This window comes from Nyctibius grandis, chromosome Z (genome assembly GCF_013368605.1).
Source record: "Nyctibius grandis isolate bNycGra1 chromosome Z, bNycGra1.pri, whole genome shotgun sequence".
NCBI lineage: Eukaryota > Metazoa > Chordata > Aves > Nyctibiiformes > Nyctibiidae > Nyctibius > Nyctibius grandis.
In genome coordinates this window covers 12,213,023-12,229,032 of record NC_090695.1, presented here as the reverse complement: position 1 = coordinate 12,229,032, position 16,010 = coordinate 12,213,023, and the positions used below count along the sequence as shown (strand labels likewise).

General features: G+C 37.8%; 1 protein-coding gene across 4 annotated transcripts in view; it reads right to left on the bottom strand.

Moving 5' to 3' along the window:
• The window catches only part of WDR70 (WD repeat domain 70), a 146,497-nt gene that overhangs the window by 18,881 nt on the left and 111,606 nt on the right, over positions 1–16,010 (bottom strand). For 3 of the 4 annotated variants that reach the window (XM_068422577.1, XM_068422576.1, XM_068422575.1), the window contains exons 12-13: positions 14,484–14,568; positions 13,254–13,392 (exon numbers count right to left, since the gene is read on the bottom strand). In XM_068422577.1, coding sequence (XP_068278678.1) covers positions 13,254–13,392; positions 14,484–14,568 — 224 coding nt within the window. Of the gene's footprint in view, positions 1–9,621; positions 9,704–13,253; positions 13,393–14,483; positions 14,569–16,010 lie in introns of those variants that run through there. The other variant, XM_068422578.1, reaches the window with a different exon arrangement.

Below are 16,010 nucleotides of genomic sequence, written 5' to 3'. Positions count from 1 at the left end.
CGCCTGATGCAAATGCCCATTAGCAGAATGCTGCCACTTTCTGTTTCTCTGAGATGGAAAGTGGATTTGCCATTCCACAATCACTTTTTAAGAATAACTTGTTTCATTTTAAGGTTGTGCCCTGCAATGGAACACAGCACAAACAAGGTGGTACTTCAGTTTTAGTTGCTCCTGAGACAGGAGCTCAAGCTGGAAGCAATACCTTCAGCACTTAAAAGCAAACTGCAAGCTCTCAGTCCATGTAGCAGGGTGGTTTCATGCTTGGTAAAAGAAGTAAAAGAGCAGGGAATTAAATTGCCTAACATTGCTTTATGGAAACCCAGCACAAAATACTTGACTAACCATAATCACAGAATCACAGAATCACAGAATGTTAGGGATTGGAAGGGACCTCGAAAGATCATCTCGTCCAATCCCCCTGCCGGAGCAGGATTGCCTAGACCATATCACACAGGAACGCGTCCAGGCGGGTTTTGAATGTCTCCAGAGTAGGAGACTCCACAACCTCTCTGGGCAGCCTGTTCCAGTGTTCGGTCACCCTCACCGTAAAGAAGTTTTTCCTCATATTTATGTGGAACCTCCTGTGTTCCAGCTTGCACCCATTGCCCCTTGTCCTGTCAACGGATGGCACTGAGAAGAGCCTGGCTCCATCCTCACGACACTTGCCCTTTACATATTTATAAACATTAATGAGGTCACCCCTCAGTCTCCTCTTCTCTAAGCTAAAGAGACCCAGCTCCCTCAGCCTCTCCTCATAAGGGAGATGTTCCACTCCCTTAATCATCTTCGTGGCTCTGCGCTGGACTCTCTCTAGCAGTTCCCTGTCCTTCTTGAACTGAGGGGCCCAGAAACTGGACACAATATTCCAGATGTGGCCTCACCAGGGCAGAGTAGAGGGGGAGGAGAACCTCTCTTGACCTGCTAACCACACCCCTTCTAATACACCCCAGGATGCCATTGGCCTTCTTGGCCACAAGGGCACACTGCTGGCTCATGGTCATCCTGTTGTCCACTAGGACCCCCAGGTCCCTTTCCCCTACGCTGGTCTCCAACAGTACTGGTTGTAAGGAAATCCGAGGGATGACAGCTTCAAGACTCAGAAAATACAAACACCAGAACAACAAAAGACTTCAGTTAACTTATACTAGATACAAATGTTCAACACAGAAAGACTAAACCTGTTTCTTATAACATTTAAAGTCAAAACAAGACAAATCTATGTAGATTCTGAAACCCAAAAACTTCCAGGTCATATCTCAGCTTTGCAAACAGAAAATAATGTCTTATTATAACAAATAAGAATCATAAAAAGCAGAATGTATCATTGCATAAACATCTTCAACATTTTACAGAAAGATTTCTATAATGGCTGGATGTTTTGGACAATGTATCTTTGGAGCATGAAGTCCTGGAAGTCTGTTATAAATATCTTGAAAATAATTTTATCCATGGAACTGATGTGGCCAGCTTCATGACCATAAGATCTGAAAAGACACCACTTACAAAAGACAATTACTAGTAATGATTTAAAAGCTGTTTGGTGCTTTTGTTGTTGCAAAAGCATTAAGTTCTTCAACTGAAATCAATCTGAAAAGCCTTTGGCAATGTCTACTTCATATACAAACACAGTAGCCTGCATTGGGAAATAGTGCAAAAGATTGTGAAAATATTCTTGTGAAGTCACGCATGAAAAATATTAAAAATGTTAACAGAAAGAGAAACACTCCAAATTCACCTTCCTCACTGTCACTGTGAAAGAGGTTAGAACAGATTCAGTGGGTGTTACTGATAGTAACTGATAGTAATTATTTTCAGGTAACACATTGTCTTGTAATACTGACTTAAACTGAAAATCAATTAAAAAATTATCTGTACAATTTCAAAGACATCTTTTTTTTTTCAATCTGGATTAAAATGTTTATCTTCTCAAACAACTGTATAAGAAAATGCGAACATATTACTGATTGTTCTTGAAACTAGCCATACCTTTTTCCAAAGGTGCTATACTATTATTTGAAATAGAAAATATGAATTACCTGAACAATACATAATTTTTATTTTTAAACTAAGCTCCATACTCACTTCAGACTCCCAGTTCTTTTAAAATAAACTCCAGTTTTAGAAAATTTTACCTATAATAACCTAAAAGCTTCATAACATGTGGTAATCTTAAATCATAAAACTCATAAATACGTGGAAAGGTGGCAGGCAAAAGCGATGATATCCCTATTCCCTCGTGTGCTATTCCACCTGCATTTCTTCTGAGACATGTGCAGTCCCAGCTCATGTGCAATTCTGGGGTGGTTCGTAAATAGTCTCAGCCCTAACAGTCTGTTCTCAACTGTGTGTTTCCCTTTGTATCATATACGCAAAGCTGTTGCTGCAGGTAAATGGTAAACTACACCAAACAATTTTTCTGTTATTCTCCATCTGGGTTAGCTCACTAGGCAACTACACACACGGCTTTGCTGGCACTATGCACATCACAGTGCTTCGACAGGATTTAACAGGAGTGCCTCTAAATGAGAAACTGAAGCCTGAAGAATGAAACATTTATTCTGGCCTAGACTATACCCCTGTGTTTAACAGGCAAAGTGAAGAACAACTGAAGTAGATTTCTCAACAGGCAAAAGCTAATTACCTCAACTGAAACTGTCCAGAGCACTTGGGTAACACCTCGACAGGAGTAAACAATGCAGAGAGGGCATTTTACAAGGTCAGCAAGAAAAGATTAAAGTGATTTGTGGCATAGGAATGGAAAATTTACCCCTAAGATGAAACCACGAAGCTGGTAAGGTCAAAAAAACTAAAGACTGATGTCAAGGATTGAAAGAATTCTCCTGGATCTTTGCTTATAAAGATGGTTCAAGACCCCAGCAGCAAAGACAAAATTCAGTTCCCCGGCCCACGCTTCAGATAAAAACATTCGGTTTTACACCGTGGATAGAACGGATCCAGGATGGTAAGAGCAGTCTCAGGTGGGGTCAGTACAGGTTGGAGGGAGGAAGGTGAGGAAAGGTTAATAAATTCTAGCAAGAGGGACTAGGAATTGTGAGAGAGGTTTCACATTGGGAAGAGGGACTGGCAGAGATTATGGGGGTCCTTAGAAGCTTCAGAGGGGATACACTATGGAAAACATAGATAAAGCATAATAAGAAAAAAACCTGAGCAATACAAGTGTTCCTAGTTCCTACATATTATAAAGTATGTATAGGCTTTACTTAAACGTTAATTCACAGAATCACAGAATGGTTAAGGGTTGGAAGGGACCTCTGGAGATCATCTAGTCCAATCCCCTGCCAAAGTAGGTTCACCTAAAGCACATTGCACAGGGTCGTGTCCAGGTGGGTTTTGAATATCTCCAGAGAAGGAGACTCCACAACCCCTGGGCAGCCTGTTCCAGTGCTCTGTCACCCTCAAAGTACAGAAGTTCCTCCTCGTATTCAGATGGAACTTCCCATGTTTCAGTTTCTGCCCATTGCCCCTTGTCCTGTCACTGGGCACCACTGAGAAGAGTCTGGCCCCATCCTCTTGACATCCACCACTAAGGTATTTTTAAGTGTTGATAAGATCCCCTCTCAGTCTTCTCTTCTCCAAGCTGAACAGACCCAGCTCTCTCAGCCTTTCCTCATAAGAGAGATGCTCCAGTCCTCTGATCATCTTTGTAGCCCTTCGCTGGACTCTCTCCAGTAATTCCTTCTCTTTCTTGAACTGGGGGGCACAGAACTGCACACAGTACTCCAGGTGTGGCCTCACTAGGGCAGTGTAGAGGGGGAGGAGAACCTCCCTCGACCTGTTGGACACACTCTTCCTAATGCACCCCAGGATACCATTGGCCTTCCTGGCCACAAAGGCACATTGCTGGCTCATGGTGAACTTGTTGTCCACCAGAACACCCAGGTCCTTCTCTGCAGAGCTGCTCTCCAGTAGATCAGCCCCCAACATGTACCGGTGCATGGCGTTATTCCTCCCTAGGTGCAAGACTCTACACTTGCCTCTGTTGAACTTCATGAGGTTCCTCTCTGCCCAGCTCTCCAGCCTGTCCAGGTCTCGCTGAATGGCAGCACAGCCTTCTGGTGTATCGGCCACCCCTCCCAGTTTTGTTTAATCAGCAAATTTGCTGAGGGTACACTCTGTCCCTTCATCCAGGTCATTGATGAATAAGTTAAACAGGACTGGACCCAGTACTTACCCTTGGGGAAAAAAGTGTGTTTTCAGATAATGCATGACAATGTTTCAAGTTCATTAGTAAAGCTCCTCCTGCCATGCATGGAAGAGGAAAGACAAAACATGCTTCCGTATTAGTTACGCACTGTTGGAATAAACCTTTTCAATTTTTCTTTCTCTTCACTTCAGGTACAGCTTTTCGTTCTTCTATGAGAGTTCTCAACTCTCAGCCTGCTTATACATCTGCTCCAAAATGCCAGAATTGATTATTCAGTTATCTGCAGCAATCAGACTTTTACGTTAAGTTTACTAAATTAATGTCTGCTCCCATGGCTATTAGCGAAAACTGTTCAAATGAAAAGTACAGATAAACAAATCTGGTAAATGGAGAAGATGCATCTATCTGCTTTCACACCTACAGAAAACTATCCTCAGAGCGTGGAAATCTCTACTGAATGATGCTGACATACAGCTAATAATTGTACTATCGCTGTGGTGAGTGTGCAGTCAACATCTCACTTGTAAACTGGGAAAAGCAAAAGTGATTTTGTTGCAAATTACCCCTAGAAAAAGATACTGCTAATTCCAGACAAATACTGAAATTGTAAAGGAACATGCTAACCCTGTGCTTTCACACATCTCTAACTGTTAAAGCAAGAATTCATGGGGTTTTGATGTTTCCTTCATGTGATGTTTCCACCTATTTAAAAAAAAGTTTGTTAAAATTTAGATAAAGTTCTGTAATCCTAAGGTGAAGCTGTTGATGTTTTGACATTTATGTTTAGAAATCAGGTGCAAGTAAGAGAGCTTAATGCAACACAAATGCAAATAAGCATTTTACAGTGGCCTTCATCTAACCTATTTTAGATATCTATTTTAGGATGAGATAAAATCACAGTCTGGATGTGTTTATTTTTCTCTGTTGATTCGAAAACGAGCCTAGGGTGACTGGATCAGCTGTAAACATCTATATTTGGTCAGGTGAATCCTTGCAGCCTACAATGGCCAAAATAACTATAGAGGAAAAACAGAAAACTAACCAGGATCTATGTTACAGCATGTTGTGTTACTTACATAAAACTCTCCAGTTCAAGGATAAAGGATTGGAAGCCAAATTAAATACTCCTAGTGCAGAAAGAATAAAGCAGATACAAACTCCTAAAACTGTCCAACAAATCTTTGGAATCTTAGCTTGAAAGATCAGGTCTAGCTCTGGAGATACTTAAAAACTGAGTGGGGATAAAACAGAAATAAACACTGCCTACATTTGCCCTTATTGCTTACCCCTTTCTCAACCTACAATTTAATAAATAATTCCTTCAGAATCTGCTCTCAAGCTATACAATTAAAAAGTGACAGCAAGAGCTGCTGCTCTAAGAAAATATTTTCAGTCAGGAAAAGAAAAACTTAAGCAAACCTTCTCTCTTTCCTACGTGCAAGCTTTGCTTCAGTGGCCATGACGGTATGTGATGGGTTCTGTTTGAACAGCACTGCTTGGATTTGCTGAATTTGGCTGTCCAGACAGCCAGTTAAGCGGCATGTCAGCAGGGAAGATAGTGAACATGTAAAATGACATTATGACCATGGTCATGGACTCTGTAAGGACAGGTCACCACAGGAGTAGCCAAATGAGGCTTTTCTGATTGAATTGAATATTTATCTTAACTGTAATTTTTACAAATTCTAACATTGCGGAAAAAAAAAAAGTCTGTCAAAATCAGTGCAAATATGCATGCGACTAGTTTATTTAACACACCTATTCTGTCTTTTCTCCTGTAAAATCTCTACATGTTCATGGTGAAGAACTGCTTGTGTAATGCAATATCTTTTAAAGATGTAGGAGCTTAAAACATAACTAAGCAATACTACTTAGGAAATCTTACTGCTTATTAGTATTATTTTTTAAGAAACCGTAATTACCTTTCAGTTTAACATTACCTGTTACCTAAGCCTATAGTTATGTTACATTATCTCTACATTTGAGAGGGGTAAGCAATTTCAAGCTTGTGCTGGAGTGAGGGATCAAATCTCAGTGTGCCTTCCAGCTTAATCTTCTATAGTTCTGGAACTTACACAACATTAAGTCCATCTGACTTCAGTGATATGTCTTCCCAGAAGAGAAGGAAAATATACGAAGTTATTTCAGAAAAAACGGTACTTATTTCAAAGGATTTCCATGTCGTCAAATAAAACATTAAAATATTTGGATGCTAACAGCTAAAGACAGCTTCCAACTACCACAAAATCTTTCAATGAATTGTTCCCCATCTCTGTTTGGCTACTGCCACTTTTAAACAGCTTCTCTAATTAGGAAAGATATTAAAGCAGTGGCTTTCAAGCTTTTACATTTTATTATGAAGGTGTGGAACCATTTAAAAATTTCAAATGCTTGGACTGCTGTACAGGGGATACAATTCCAGTCTTTGTACAAATCTTAATGGACATGTTTGAAGTGGCCCACAGTTTTCATGGACTGAAAACTTCTCTGCAACTGCTTATGAAATACATCCCAGCAAGAATGCACACACTACTTGTTAAAAGAAAGGAAAATGCCTCAGAGTAGACTAAAAATCTCATGATGCTGCGTGCGGGAAAGGGCACAAGCATTCTAACTTGTAGGTAGCATACTGACTCCTGCCTGTCTTCTGAGGTCTGAAAGCTTCAAAAGGAAACACTGATTTTCTTCCTCTCATGCCTTCATACTCCACTAAGTCCAGAAACAAGCCTAAAAGAGTTTTAAGCAAATGTTTCAGCATGTTTTTCTCCAAATGTACCAGCACATCTTCCCCCAAATGTACAGAGATATTTTCTCTCCAATTCTACGCAACTGGAATTTAAAGGAAAAATAATTAAAAAAAAAAAAATCAGAAACTCAAGATTCTAATCTGAACCTGATGGCAATCTTACCTGCAGAAACACCACTATTTCTACATAAGAATCAAGGATCATCAACAACGATAGTTGATATGCAGAATGGAAAGTAAAAACAACCAACAGTTGTCATAGTACGGAAAGGCTTGTATACAGACAGGTCTTTCCTTCTCCTACAGTCACCTTGGTTTCTCTGCAGAAGTCCTGCATGAATCACCAGCTACCTTAACTGTCTGCTCCCCTCCAAGAACAACAGAGATTCTGCCTTAAGAATCATAGAAAGATAATGCTGCTCAGAGACAACATTAATTCCCACCGCACACTCTGTAATCTCTTTTCGCTGGTGTCTTAGAGTACAGTGGTGATCCAAAAGCCAACGACTTGGCTTGCCATGCTGCTGTGTCTGGGAAAGGCTAGTCTGCCTCCTGGATGCACCCACCGACCAGAAGAGGGGAAAAAATGTAGACTGAGTAACTCTTACAAAACTGGTGTATTTTTAATTAAAAAAATATTAAATAACAGATTTAGAACTATGCCCTTTCTAAACGTCTGTGAAGCTCAACAACAAATGCTACCAGTTTGCTTCCACCTTGTTTCTTCTTTTGAGCAAAAAGACGGTTAACACTCGCCTGTTGATACCATGCATGCTCAGATCCAAAAAAAAAGGCTTCTCAGACAACAAAAATATACTAATATTGTATTAAAAATCTACTTTAAACCCCAATTGCAAAAATCTTCAGGTTTGAGATTCCCCTGGAGCTCTTCCAAGGAAAAGAGCCAACTACAATAAATAAGGTGGGAGGTCAGGGAATATCTAGAATGCAGTGACCTGCTACCATTAGATTTAAAATACTCATGAGAATACCCTAGTAGAGGAAACAACAATAATGTTTTTCCCTTGTGAAACATGACTTAGAAAATATATGGAAACATTCAATAGAAAAGGGACCAGAAATGGATAAAATTCACAATTTTCTATGTAGAAACCAGAAACACCTGAAAACATTTTCAGAGGCCAATAATTTAAAGCAGTATCTCAATACAGAATATCTGGATAGCAATGCTGTATTACTTACCTTTCAAAGTACAGCTATGAAATATATTCTTAGAAGCAAACTGAGCCACTGAACAACACCTTCCTTTTTTGATGAATAGAAAAGTGACTTAATCAAGGTGGCAAACTGGTTTTTTTTAACTTGTAATTGCAAGATAGGGTATTTTCAAACACCTGCTCTGTTAAAGTTACAGCCACACTTTCATCACAGTATATCACAAAACTAGGGCAGACAACGTTCACATACACTCCCCACTCCCCGTCACAGTGAGGAAACCTGCAGTTTATTTCTCTCGCACCTCAAACCTCTAGTGACAGCTCCCCTAAAACAAAGTACATGCTGCTGCAGGATATACAAAGGGAAGGACCACATTGTCTTTATATATAGGAAAGCAGAGAATAAAAATTGACAAGTTACCTCAGTATAAAAGAAAACACAATCCTGTGATTCACCTTTTATACTAGATTTTTTTTTTTTTTCACTTTAATCAGCACAAAGACTTACTGGACCTTAAATATTGTATATACTTCCTATTGTAGAAAATGTGGATTTTCGTTTCAGATAAAATAAATGGCTTTAAAAGTCCCCCCAGAAGCAGCATGATGATCTCTTCCAGAAGTTAAAAGAATTTATTTTTCTTAAATTCAAAAGCTTTAAATCATAGTGAAATAGGCCACAGTGGAAAAAACCCTTACTATATTACTCTACCTTAAAAATAGTAAATGATATCATTCGCGGTCAAGGAAAGAAATACTGCAATCCTGTATCAACTGTACATAAAAGATGCTGCAAGTTTCATATTCCTTATTCCTTCTTTCCTTTTCACTCTTTAATCTAAAAAGAAGTTTTATTTATAGCTTGTCTGAGAAGACTTTTCTGAAACATCCCTTAGAGGTATTTTCAGAAGCATTAATAATTTAACTTTTGCTTATATTTGAGAAACTAAGAAAATATTGAACAATCCTAACAGAAACAGGTTTCCCAAAACAACCATAAATCTGTGGGTTTGGACTGTTGCTTATCTACAAAAACCTGCAGGATATTTTAAGAACTTGCACATCTCATTTTATAATGTACACAATCTCATCATCTTGGCTCATTTCTAAATTATTACTTACGTTTTCATTTAAAAATAGCAATTTCTGTAATTGTACAACTGTTTTTTTTTCTTTTTCAGTGCCCACTCTTGCTTGGCAGTAACGGGGTATACTACTTCACCTTTCCATATGGGGAAAATGACTGCTCTACTGCTGCCAAAATCAATCTTGCCTGTAATAAGGTAACTACTGGGTGATCTGTTTGAAATAGCCAAACAAATGATGGACATGTGAGAGTGATTCAAGTGGCTATCCACAGCTATTTTAAATTAATTTAACACTGGGGGAAATGTTGTGTACCCAACTCTCTTTCCCATACACTAGGTATTTATAACTGGTTCTCATGAAGATCTCATACTTGCATAACCAAACTAAGAATTAGGAATAAACCCTCCCTGACTTGCATTTAACAATGAAATCTCCCTTACATTCCAGAAAGAGTGCAGTTACAGATATCCCAAGAGATGAGACCTCATCGCAAAGCAGCTACAGGTCTTCCTTCTCTCACACTACCTGAGGAAAGGAAAGGGAAATGGTTTCTGAGTTTCTGTGCATACACTTTGTACTCCTCTTCTGGCAGTTGTATTTCCTGACATCTGTTTAAGTCTCTTCCTCCATCTACATGGAGTGAAGAAACATTCTGCATGCAATTATAAATCTTACAGATCAAGACAAGCCTCAAATGATCAAATTGAGAAAGTTTAACATAAATTTTTTTTTGTGGATATTTGAGGTGAGAGCAAAAGAACCGTTCATAGATAATACTGTCAAGACAGAAGAAACAGGGACAGAAAAACTATGAAAAAGCTGCATGTGCATAACAGGATTTTTTAAAGTTCGATTCTTGTTAAAAAGAGAGGAATTCTGTACAGTTTAGCATACATAACTATGGGCACAGTACAAAGCCCCCATAATTTGCAATGACACATGTACACACTGAGCCAGAGTAAGGCTGAAGTACTGCACACAGAGCACCAGCTTCCTTATGAGAGTGGGAGAGGCAGGAGCTCCTACCCTGAGTTTTGATCTAATCTGCAGTAAGTAAATGACCCTGCCAGTAACCTGCAAACTGCAACACTGATAAACTCATGGAAGAAAAATCCACTGAGTGCTATTAATTGTAAAATTCAGATGTCTGCATCAAGGTATCTGCAAGTCACAGATCACCAGAGGTAGAACAGGATAGTCAGAGAAGCATCATTGTGTATTTGCCCTGTTCACACGTCCTCCTGCCGGCACACTGCTACTGGCCAGAGACAGAGCCCATGGTCCGCACAACTTCTGACATTTATTTAGCTTTTCTTCAAAAAGTATTGCTATTTATCCAAAAAGCTTGAGTTCTACAGAAGCCCCAATGCCTACATGGTGAGATGGCATTCAGTAGGGGACACAACAGTATAGTCACTGGTTTAGCCACAGATTGTAACTAAAAAAAAACCAAAATAAAACTAATATGTGAAATGAAAAGCACATTAATATTCTATACCCAGCCATAACAGCAGAGACTAATCAGACTGTTAGTCCATTAGTAAAATCACAAGGTTTCACTCCAGCAGCTCTGAAACAGTAATGGGTTTTCCCATGAAAACTTGAAAGAAAAGGTGAAAAAAGGTTTGTGTGGTATGATGGAAAGGAATGCCAGACACAGCTTTGGTCAAACATTCCCATTAAATATTTTCCCATTAACCCCCAGGTTCATTCACAGGCCAATTGCACTGACTATTTACGAAGGAGGTTTAAGATAATGTTTACTGCTTTTCAGTGTTTTCCAATTTTCTAAGCTTATTGGCATTTCCTTTAAAAAAATCTTGTAAAATTAAAAAGGAAACACATTAATAGTTCATGTTTTCTCTTCACAGTAGATTTTCTGTTATTCTGATTATATATGTTCTACATATATATATGTTCTACTACAAAACTGGTATACAATTGCCCTCAAAAAGTCTCATTATTTTCATTTTATACTTGAAATAAATGACTACTGATGCCCTTTTTCTTTAGCAATTTGGACTAAACCCAACTCAAATTATTTTCATGAGGAATGAGGGCAGATCAAGCTCTTTGCCAAGACAGAGACTGGTGTATTTGTGCTTTTACTACACATATTGGCACAGTGCAACTTCATCTTAAAAACCCCCAAACAGAAACACTGAAATTACGTATTTAAGCTCTAGATAACTTACAACAGGTAAATTGGTATGATATTTAGTTACAGAAGACAACCTAAAGTCTTAGACAACATTATGTGTATCTTCAAATACACTAACTGCTATCTGCATTTTTGAGAGTGTAAGGAAAAAATGGAAACTAGGAAAGTAGCCCAAAGAAAGCAAGTAATTACTGCACTGCTGAAAAAATGCTTTGATAAACTACACACAAGATATTAATCTACCAATTTATAGGCCAATGATCTTTCCAACAAATATGTACTGCTTATAAAACAGAAAAGACAGCTTCTTGAAAACACATTTGTTTTTAGCATGCCTTTATGCATTTATATTTCATCAAATGCTGCAATTTGAGAAGAACAAGAAAAGAACACTAATAAAAAAGCTGAAAGATACAAACAATAGGAAGATCTTGAAAAAAAAATACCGCTTTTATTTTATAACACCACTTATAGTAATTTTTTTTCTTTTAGATTCAGGCTGATATGCTTAACTTTTTCTTAGATGTGTAACGTTGGAAGCTGGAAGCCAGACAGACTGATTGTAGAGGTATTATTAGTGCTGACTCACTGAAAATTATGTCATAAGATCAGCATTTGTAAGTCTCAATTCTTCACCTATTATTTCCATTATTTTCATTTGATCCATTATATTCAAAGCAGGAGAATGACAGTCTTAAATTTTATAACTATAAATGAAGAAAGAAAGCAGCACTAAAACCCTACAGAAAAAAGTGATTTACTACAGTCTTAAAAAGTACCATATAAATATCAGCACCTATATAAATTTATAGCATAAAATTATGAACCTGCTGAGAGTTGTATACATACTTAAAATTTTACTATGTGAGTGGCCCCAGTGAAGTCACTTACTGACCCTTAAATTTGTTTTTCCAACAATTTCCTACCAGTGGTTCTCAGATCCATGTCGCTTTTGCGTTTTGAAGCAGAAGAACAGAAATTTACCTCTCAATTCTGAGAGAAACTGATAGCAAAGCAATCTTTTCTGGACTCTCCTGTAGCTTTATCTTCCTCAGCAGGTAAAGAGACACTCTATTTCAGAGAATTAAAGAATCATTTTTCTGGGAGACAAAGTTAGCAAATTAAAATTATATTTCCTTTGAACCCAAAACAGGTAGGTTGGTGAGCAGTAATTCTCACTATTTAATGTGTTAAAGCTCAAGTGAAGTTTCTGTACACTGTTACTGACTTCACCACCACTAAATGGAGATGCCATCATGACCACATCCAGACACTTAGCTCTAAAGAGTCAAAATTCATTGTGAATGGAATTGCTAAGCTATTTTGTTTCCTGCGCCCAAGGACAGAAGAGCTCCTACAACAATCTGCCTCTTGCACTTTATCTTATGTAGCTGTTTTCCTTTTCTCTGTCATGAAGTTTCAGAGGGGATACTGAGGTATTCATGTTTTGTCTCAGAAAAAGGTTACAAATACTTGGCTATAATACTTGTATCTGAAAACAAAAATCCACTAGAAATCCTCATGAGTTAAGTTGAGGTTTGGTATGTTCCATAGGAGAAAAATTTAAAATCCAATTTATGCTGTCTTTGGATAAATTCTTTAGTTACTAAATAAAACTTCCAATGCAATATAAAAACTGTATTTAGAATATATGTTTAAAATAAAAACAGGGCGTTTTCTCCCCTCCAGAAAAAACACATGCTTTCTGCTTTGACATGAATTCTACATTTTTAATTTGGAAGACTGCTGCTCCAGAAATCATGGAAATAACAAATTCATCCTTAAGCTGATTTTGCTTTAGGATGAATTAGAAGAGAAAATGGGATTTGAAAAGAAAAGTAAATACAAGTGTAAATTCTGTATAAATGATCTCCAGCACAAGGGGTTTAGTTTTTAGAAAACTAAAATACATACCGCATCTGTAACTTCTATCTCATACAACTTCTGGAATGTCTCCCGAAAAAAGAAACACAGCTTCCCACTGCCACCACCTTTCTTAACAGAGGTGCCTGTGACGAGTATTTTATCATCTGGGCTGAAACAACAATCTGTCCTGTTGAAGAAAACAAATCATCACACTGGGCAAATCAATAATTAATGTATAGGGAACTTACATATAAATTGCACTCCTTAAAAATAATCCTTTCCATTTGTTAATCCTTTCAAGACAAAGCTTTAAAAAAAAAATCTTTTGTCAGCTGTCATCTATTACTGTAGCTATCAGACACAGTTCACATGTACAGTTACAGCTGTGCACAGAATGTGCAAAACTGGCAGATCCAATAAAAAATCCTCCTCCCAACAAAATTCTCCTCTGCTCCAAAGTCTTGTACACTTTTCAACATGAGAAACAAACAAAAAAAAAGTATTTTCAAATCTGATTATCATCATTAAGTAAAAAAATAAATCAATCATGAAATCTGTTTTTGCTGATGATAACACTCTTCAGTGCTGCAAGGCAGTGTGTTTATACAGTGGTCAAAAATGTTTGTCTGTTTACTTTTCCTCTGTGCTACAAATTGCAGTCAAAATTGAGCTGTCCATGACCTGCCTTTCAAAGATCCTATTTCAAAAGCATAAATTGTCCTTAGAGTTGGATTTGGCTGTGCTACAGCTATAGAAATGCAGGTAATACCAATAAAAATACTAAATACACTACTTAGAACTACACAGTACAATATAGTATTTTAGTACCAAAGAACAGAGTCATCAGCACTTCTAACATCATGACCTGAATTCATACCATGCACCTTCATGTTATGTCTACTTTTCAATCCAGCTCTTTTTTTATTAATCATAGAGCAAATAAGAATGAGGATTACTTATATATCTCATTACACAAACATAGTGCAATGAACTGGCCTCCTCCTGAAAAGTTGCTAATCTAATTAGACATAAGACATATGAGACTGAAAAATGGCATAAAACAAGCAAAGCTAGCTATGAATTACCACAAAAAGTACAAGATCTTTTAAAGCAACATGTAGTCCTAAAATAGCCAAGAATTCTCATTGCACAGTCCTCCCTGTGCAGTCCTTTCTGCACAGTTCTGGTGAGAACTGAGGAGGAGAACTCCGGTAGACTCCCTCCTGTTCCGCACAGCTACTGCTATTTCTACTAGCTGGAATAAATTAGAATACTTACATTGGAAAGAAGCTGGGCAGTCTTTCTGCTGAATTAAGAGGCTTTTTAAATTGTCTAATATCCCATATCTTTAAAGTATCATCTCCTATGAAACAAAAGGGATGAAGGTTAGCAATAAAGAATTTAAGTCAAGAATTCAGACGTGCAGAAAATTTAATCTTCTCATTCAGACATAAAAAGAACAGAATGATACGGTAGAAGCATTCAAAATGGGGATGGTTTGGATTCTTTTGTCCCTAAATGACTATGAAAGTGCAAGGATGAAAAGTTCCACCTGCTGCACTCTAGTAGATCAGAAGCTTCTCCTCAGTGGCTCAACTCCATCATGGCAATCCCTTCTACCAAGAGCCATTATCCACAGTGGAATCAGATTCCCCAAACACTAATTTATTCTGTGTTTAGTGTTCTGAGCATTAGTGCTTTGCTACCTGGAGTAAACTTAACTTTTAAGATATCAAAAGAAATTAAAATGTTACCATGGATGGTCTAGATCAAAAACTAAAAAAGTTTTATGTGTCTGGTTTCTACCTGCCCTGAAAAAATGATCAAGAAGAATGGAAGATCAAGTCTTCCCCCTTCTTTAGCAGGCAAATAGCAACGAACTGCAATCTCAGTGTGGAGAACATGCCCTGGAATCAGTCAGAAATCCTTGGGGCTAGCAGAGAAGGGAAGTAAGTGAATGCACACTTGCTATAATGAAAACTTTTCACATCCCTCCACACCACCTTTGGCCATAAAAGCCAAAACTGAGGTTAAAGCAAGACATTTATAGAAATTCTCATGTGTGTTTGCTAAACATGGTGTGACTGTAGGCCAGTAAAAGTCACGCTGTTTATTCCTTTTTGAAAAGTTATGACATATTAACAAAGTGAGAACAGGAGAAAAATAAGAGATTAATTAGTTATTCTCAGAGAGATCCACATCTCTCCTGATCATCCCTCTGGAATACATATTTCCAGCATGAGATAAGCTACAGAATTTGAGCTTTGAAGCACCTCACTTGGGCACCCAGACATCTCCTTCTACTTGACATCAGTGCCTCAGTGCTTTCAAGGGTGAAAAGAAGGACTTTCAAACAACAATGCTCTTTAAAAATATCCAGAGATTAATTTTAGACAAAAAGTTATGAAATCTTCCTGACCTAGGAGGAAAAGGAGGCAAGTGACAGGTAATCCACAGACCTGCTTCCTTCCAAAGCCCAAACTTTGCAGGGAAGTAATTTTGTTGTCTAAAAGTATTTTTTTGGATTCACAGCCTTTGAGATCAAGAGCTTAAAGGAGGCCTTGGAAATAAAATATTTAAAAAAAAAAGTAACATGCTATAACAAAAGAAATCAAGGCCAGCAGTACCCTTTATGGGGAAAGCAGTTATGTGTGGCCTTGTACATCATGGATGTTTATATTAAAGACTAGGATAACTCCTTACTACAAAATATTTTTAAGAAGTGGACAACTTAAATAAATGATGTCTACAGCAGAGTATATTTCTGTTCATTGGGAAGCTAAAAAATTACAAGAAAGAAAAACG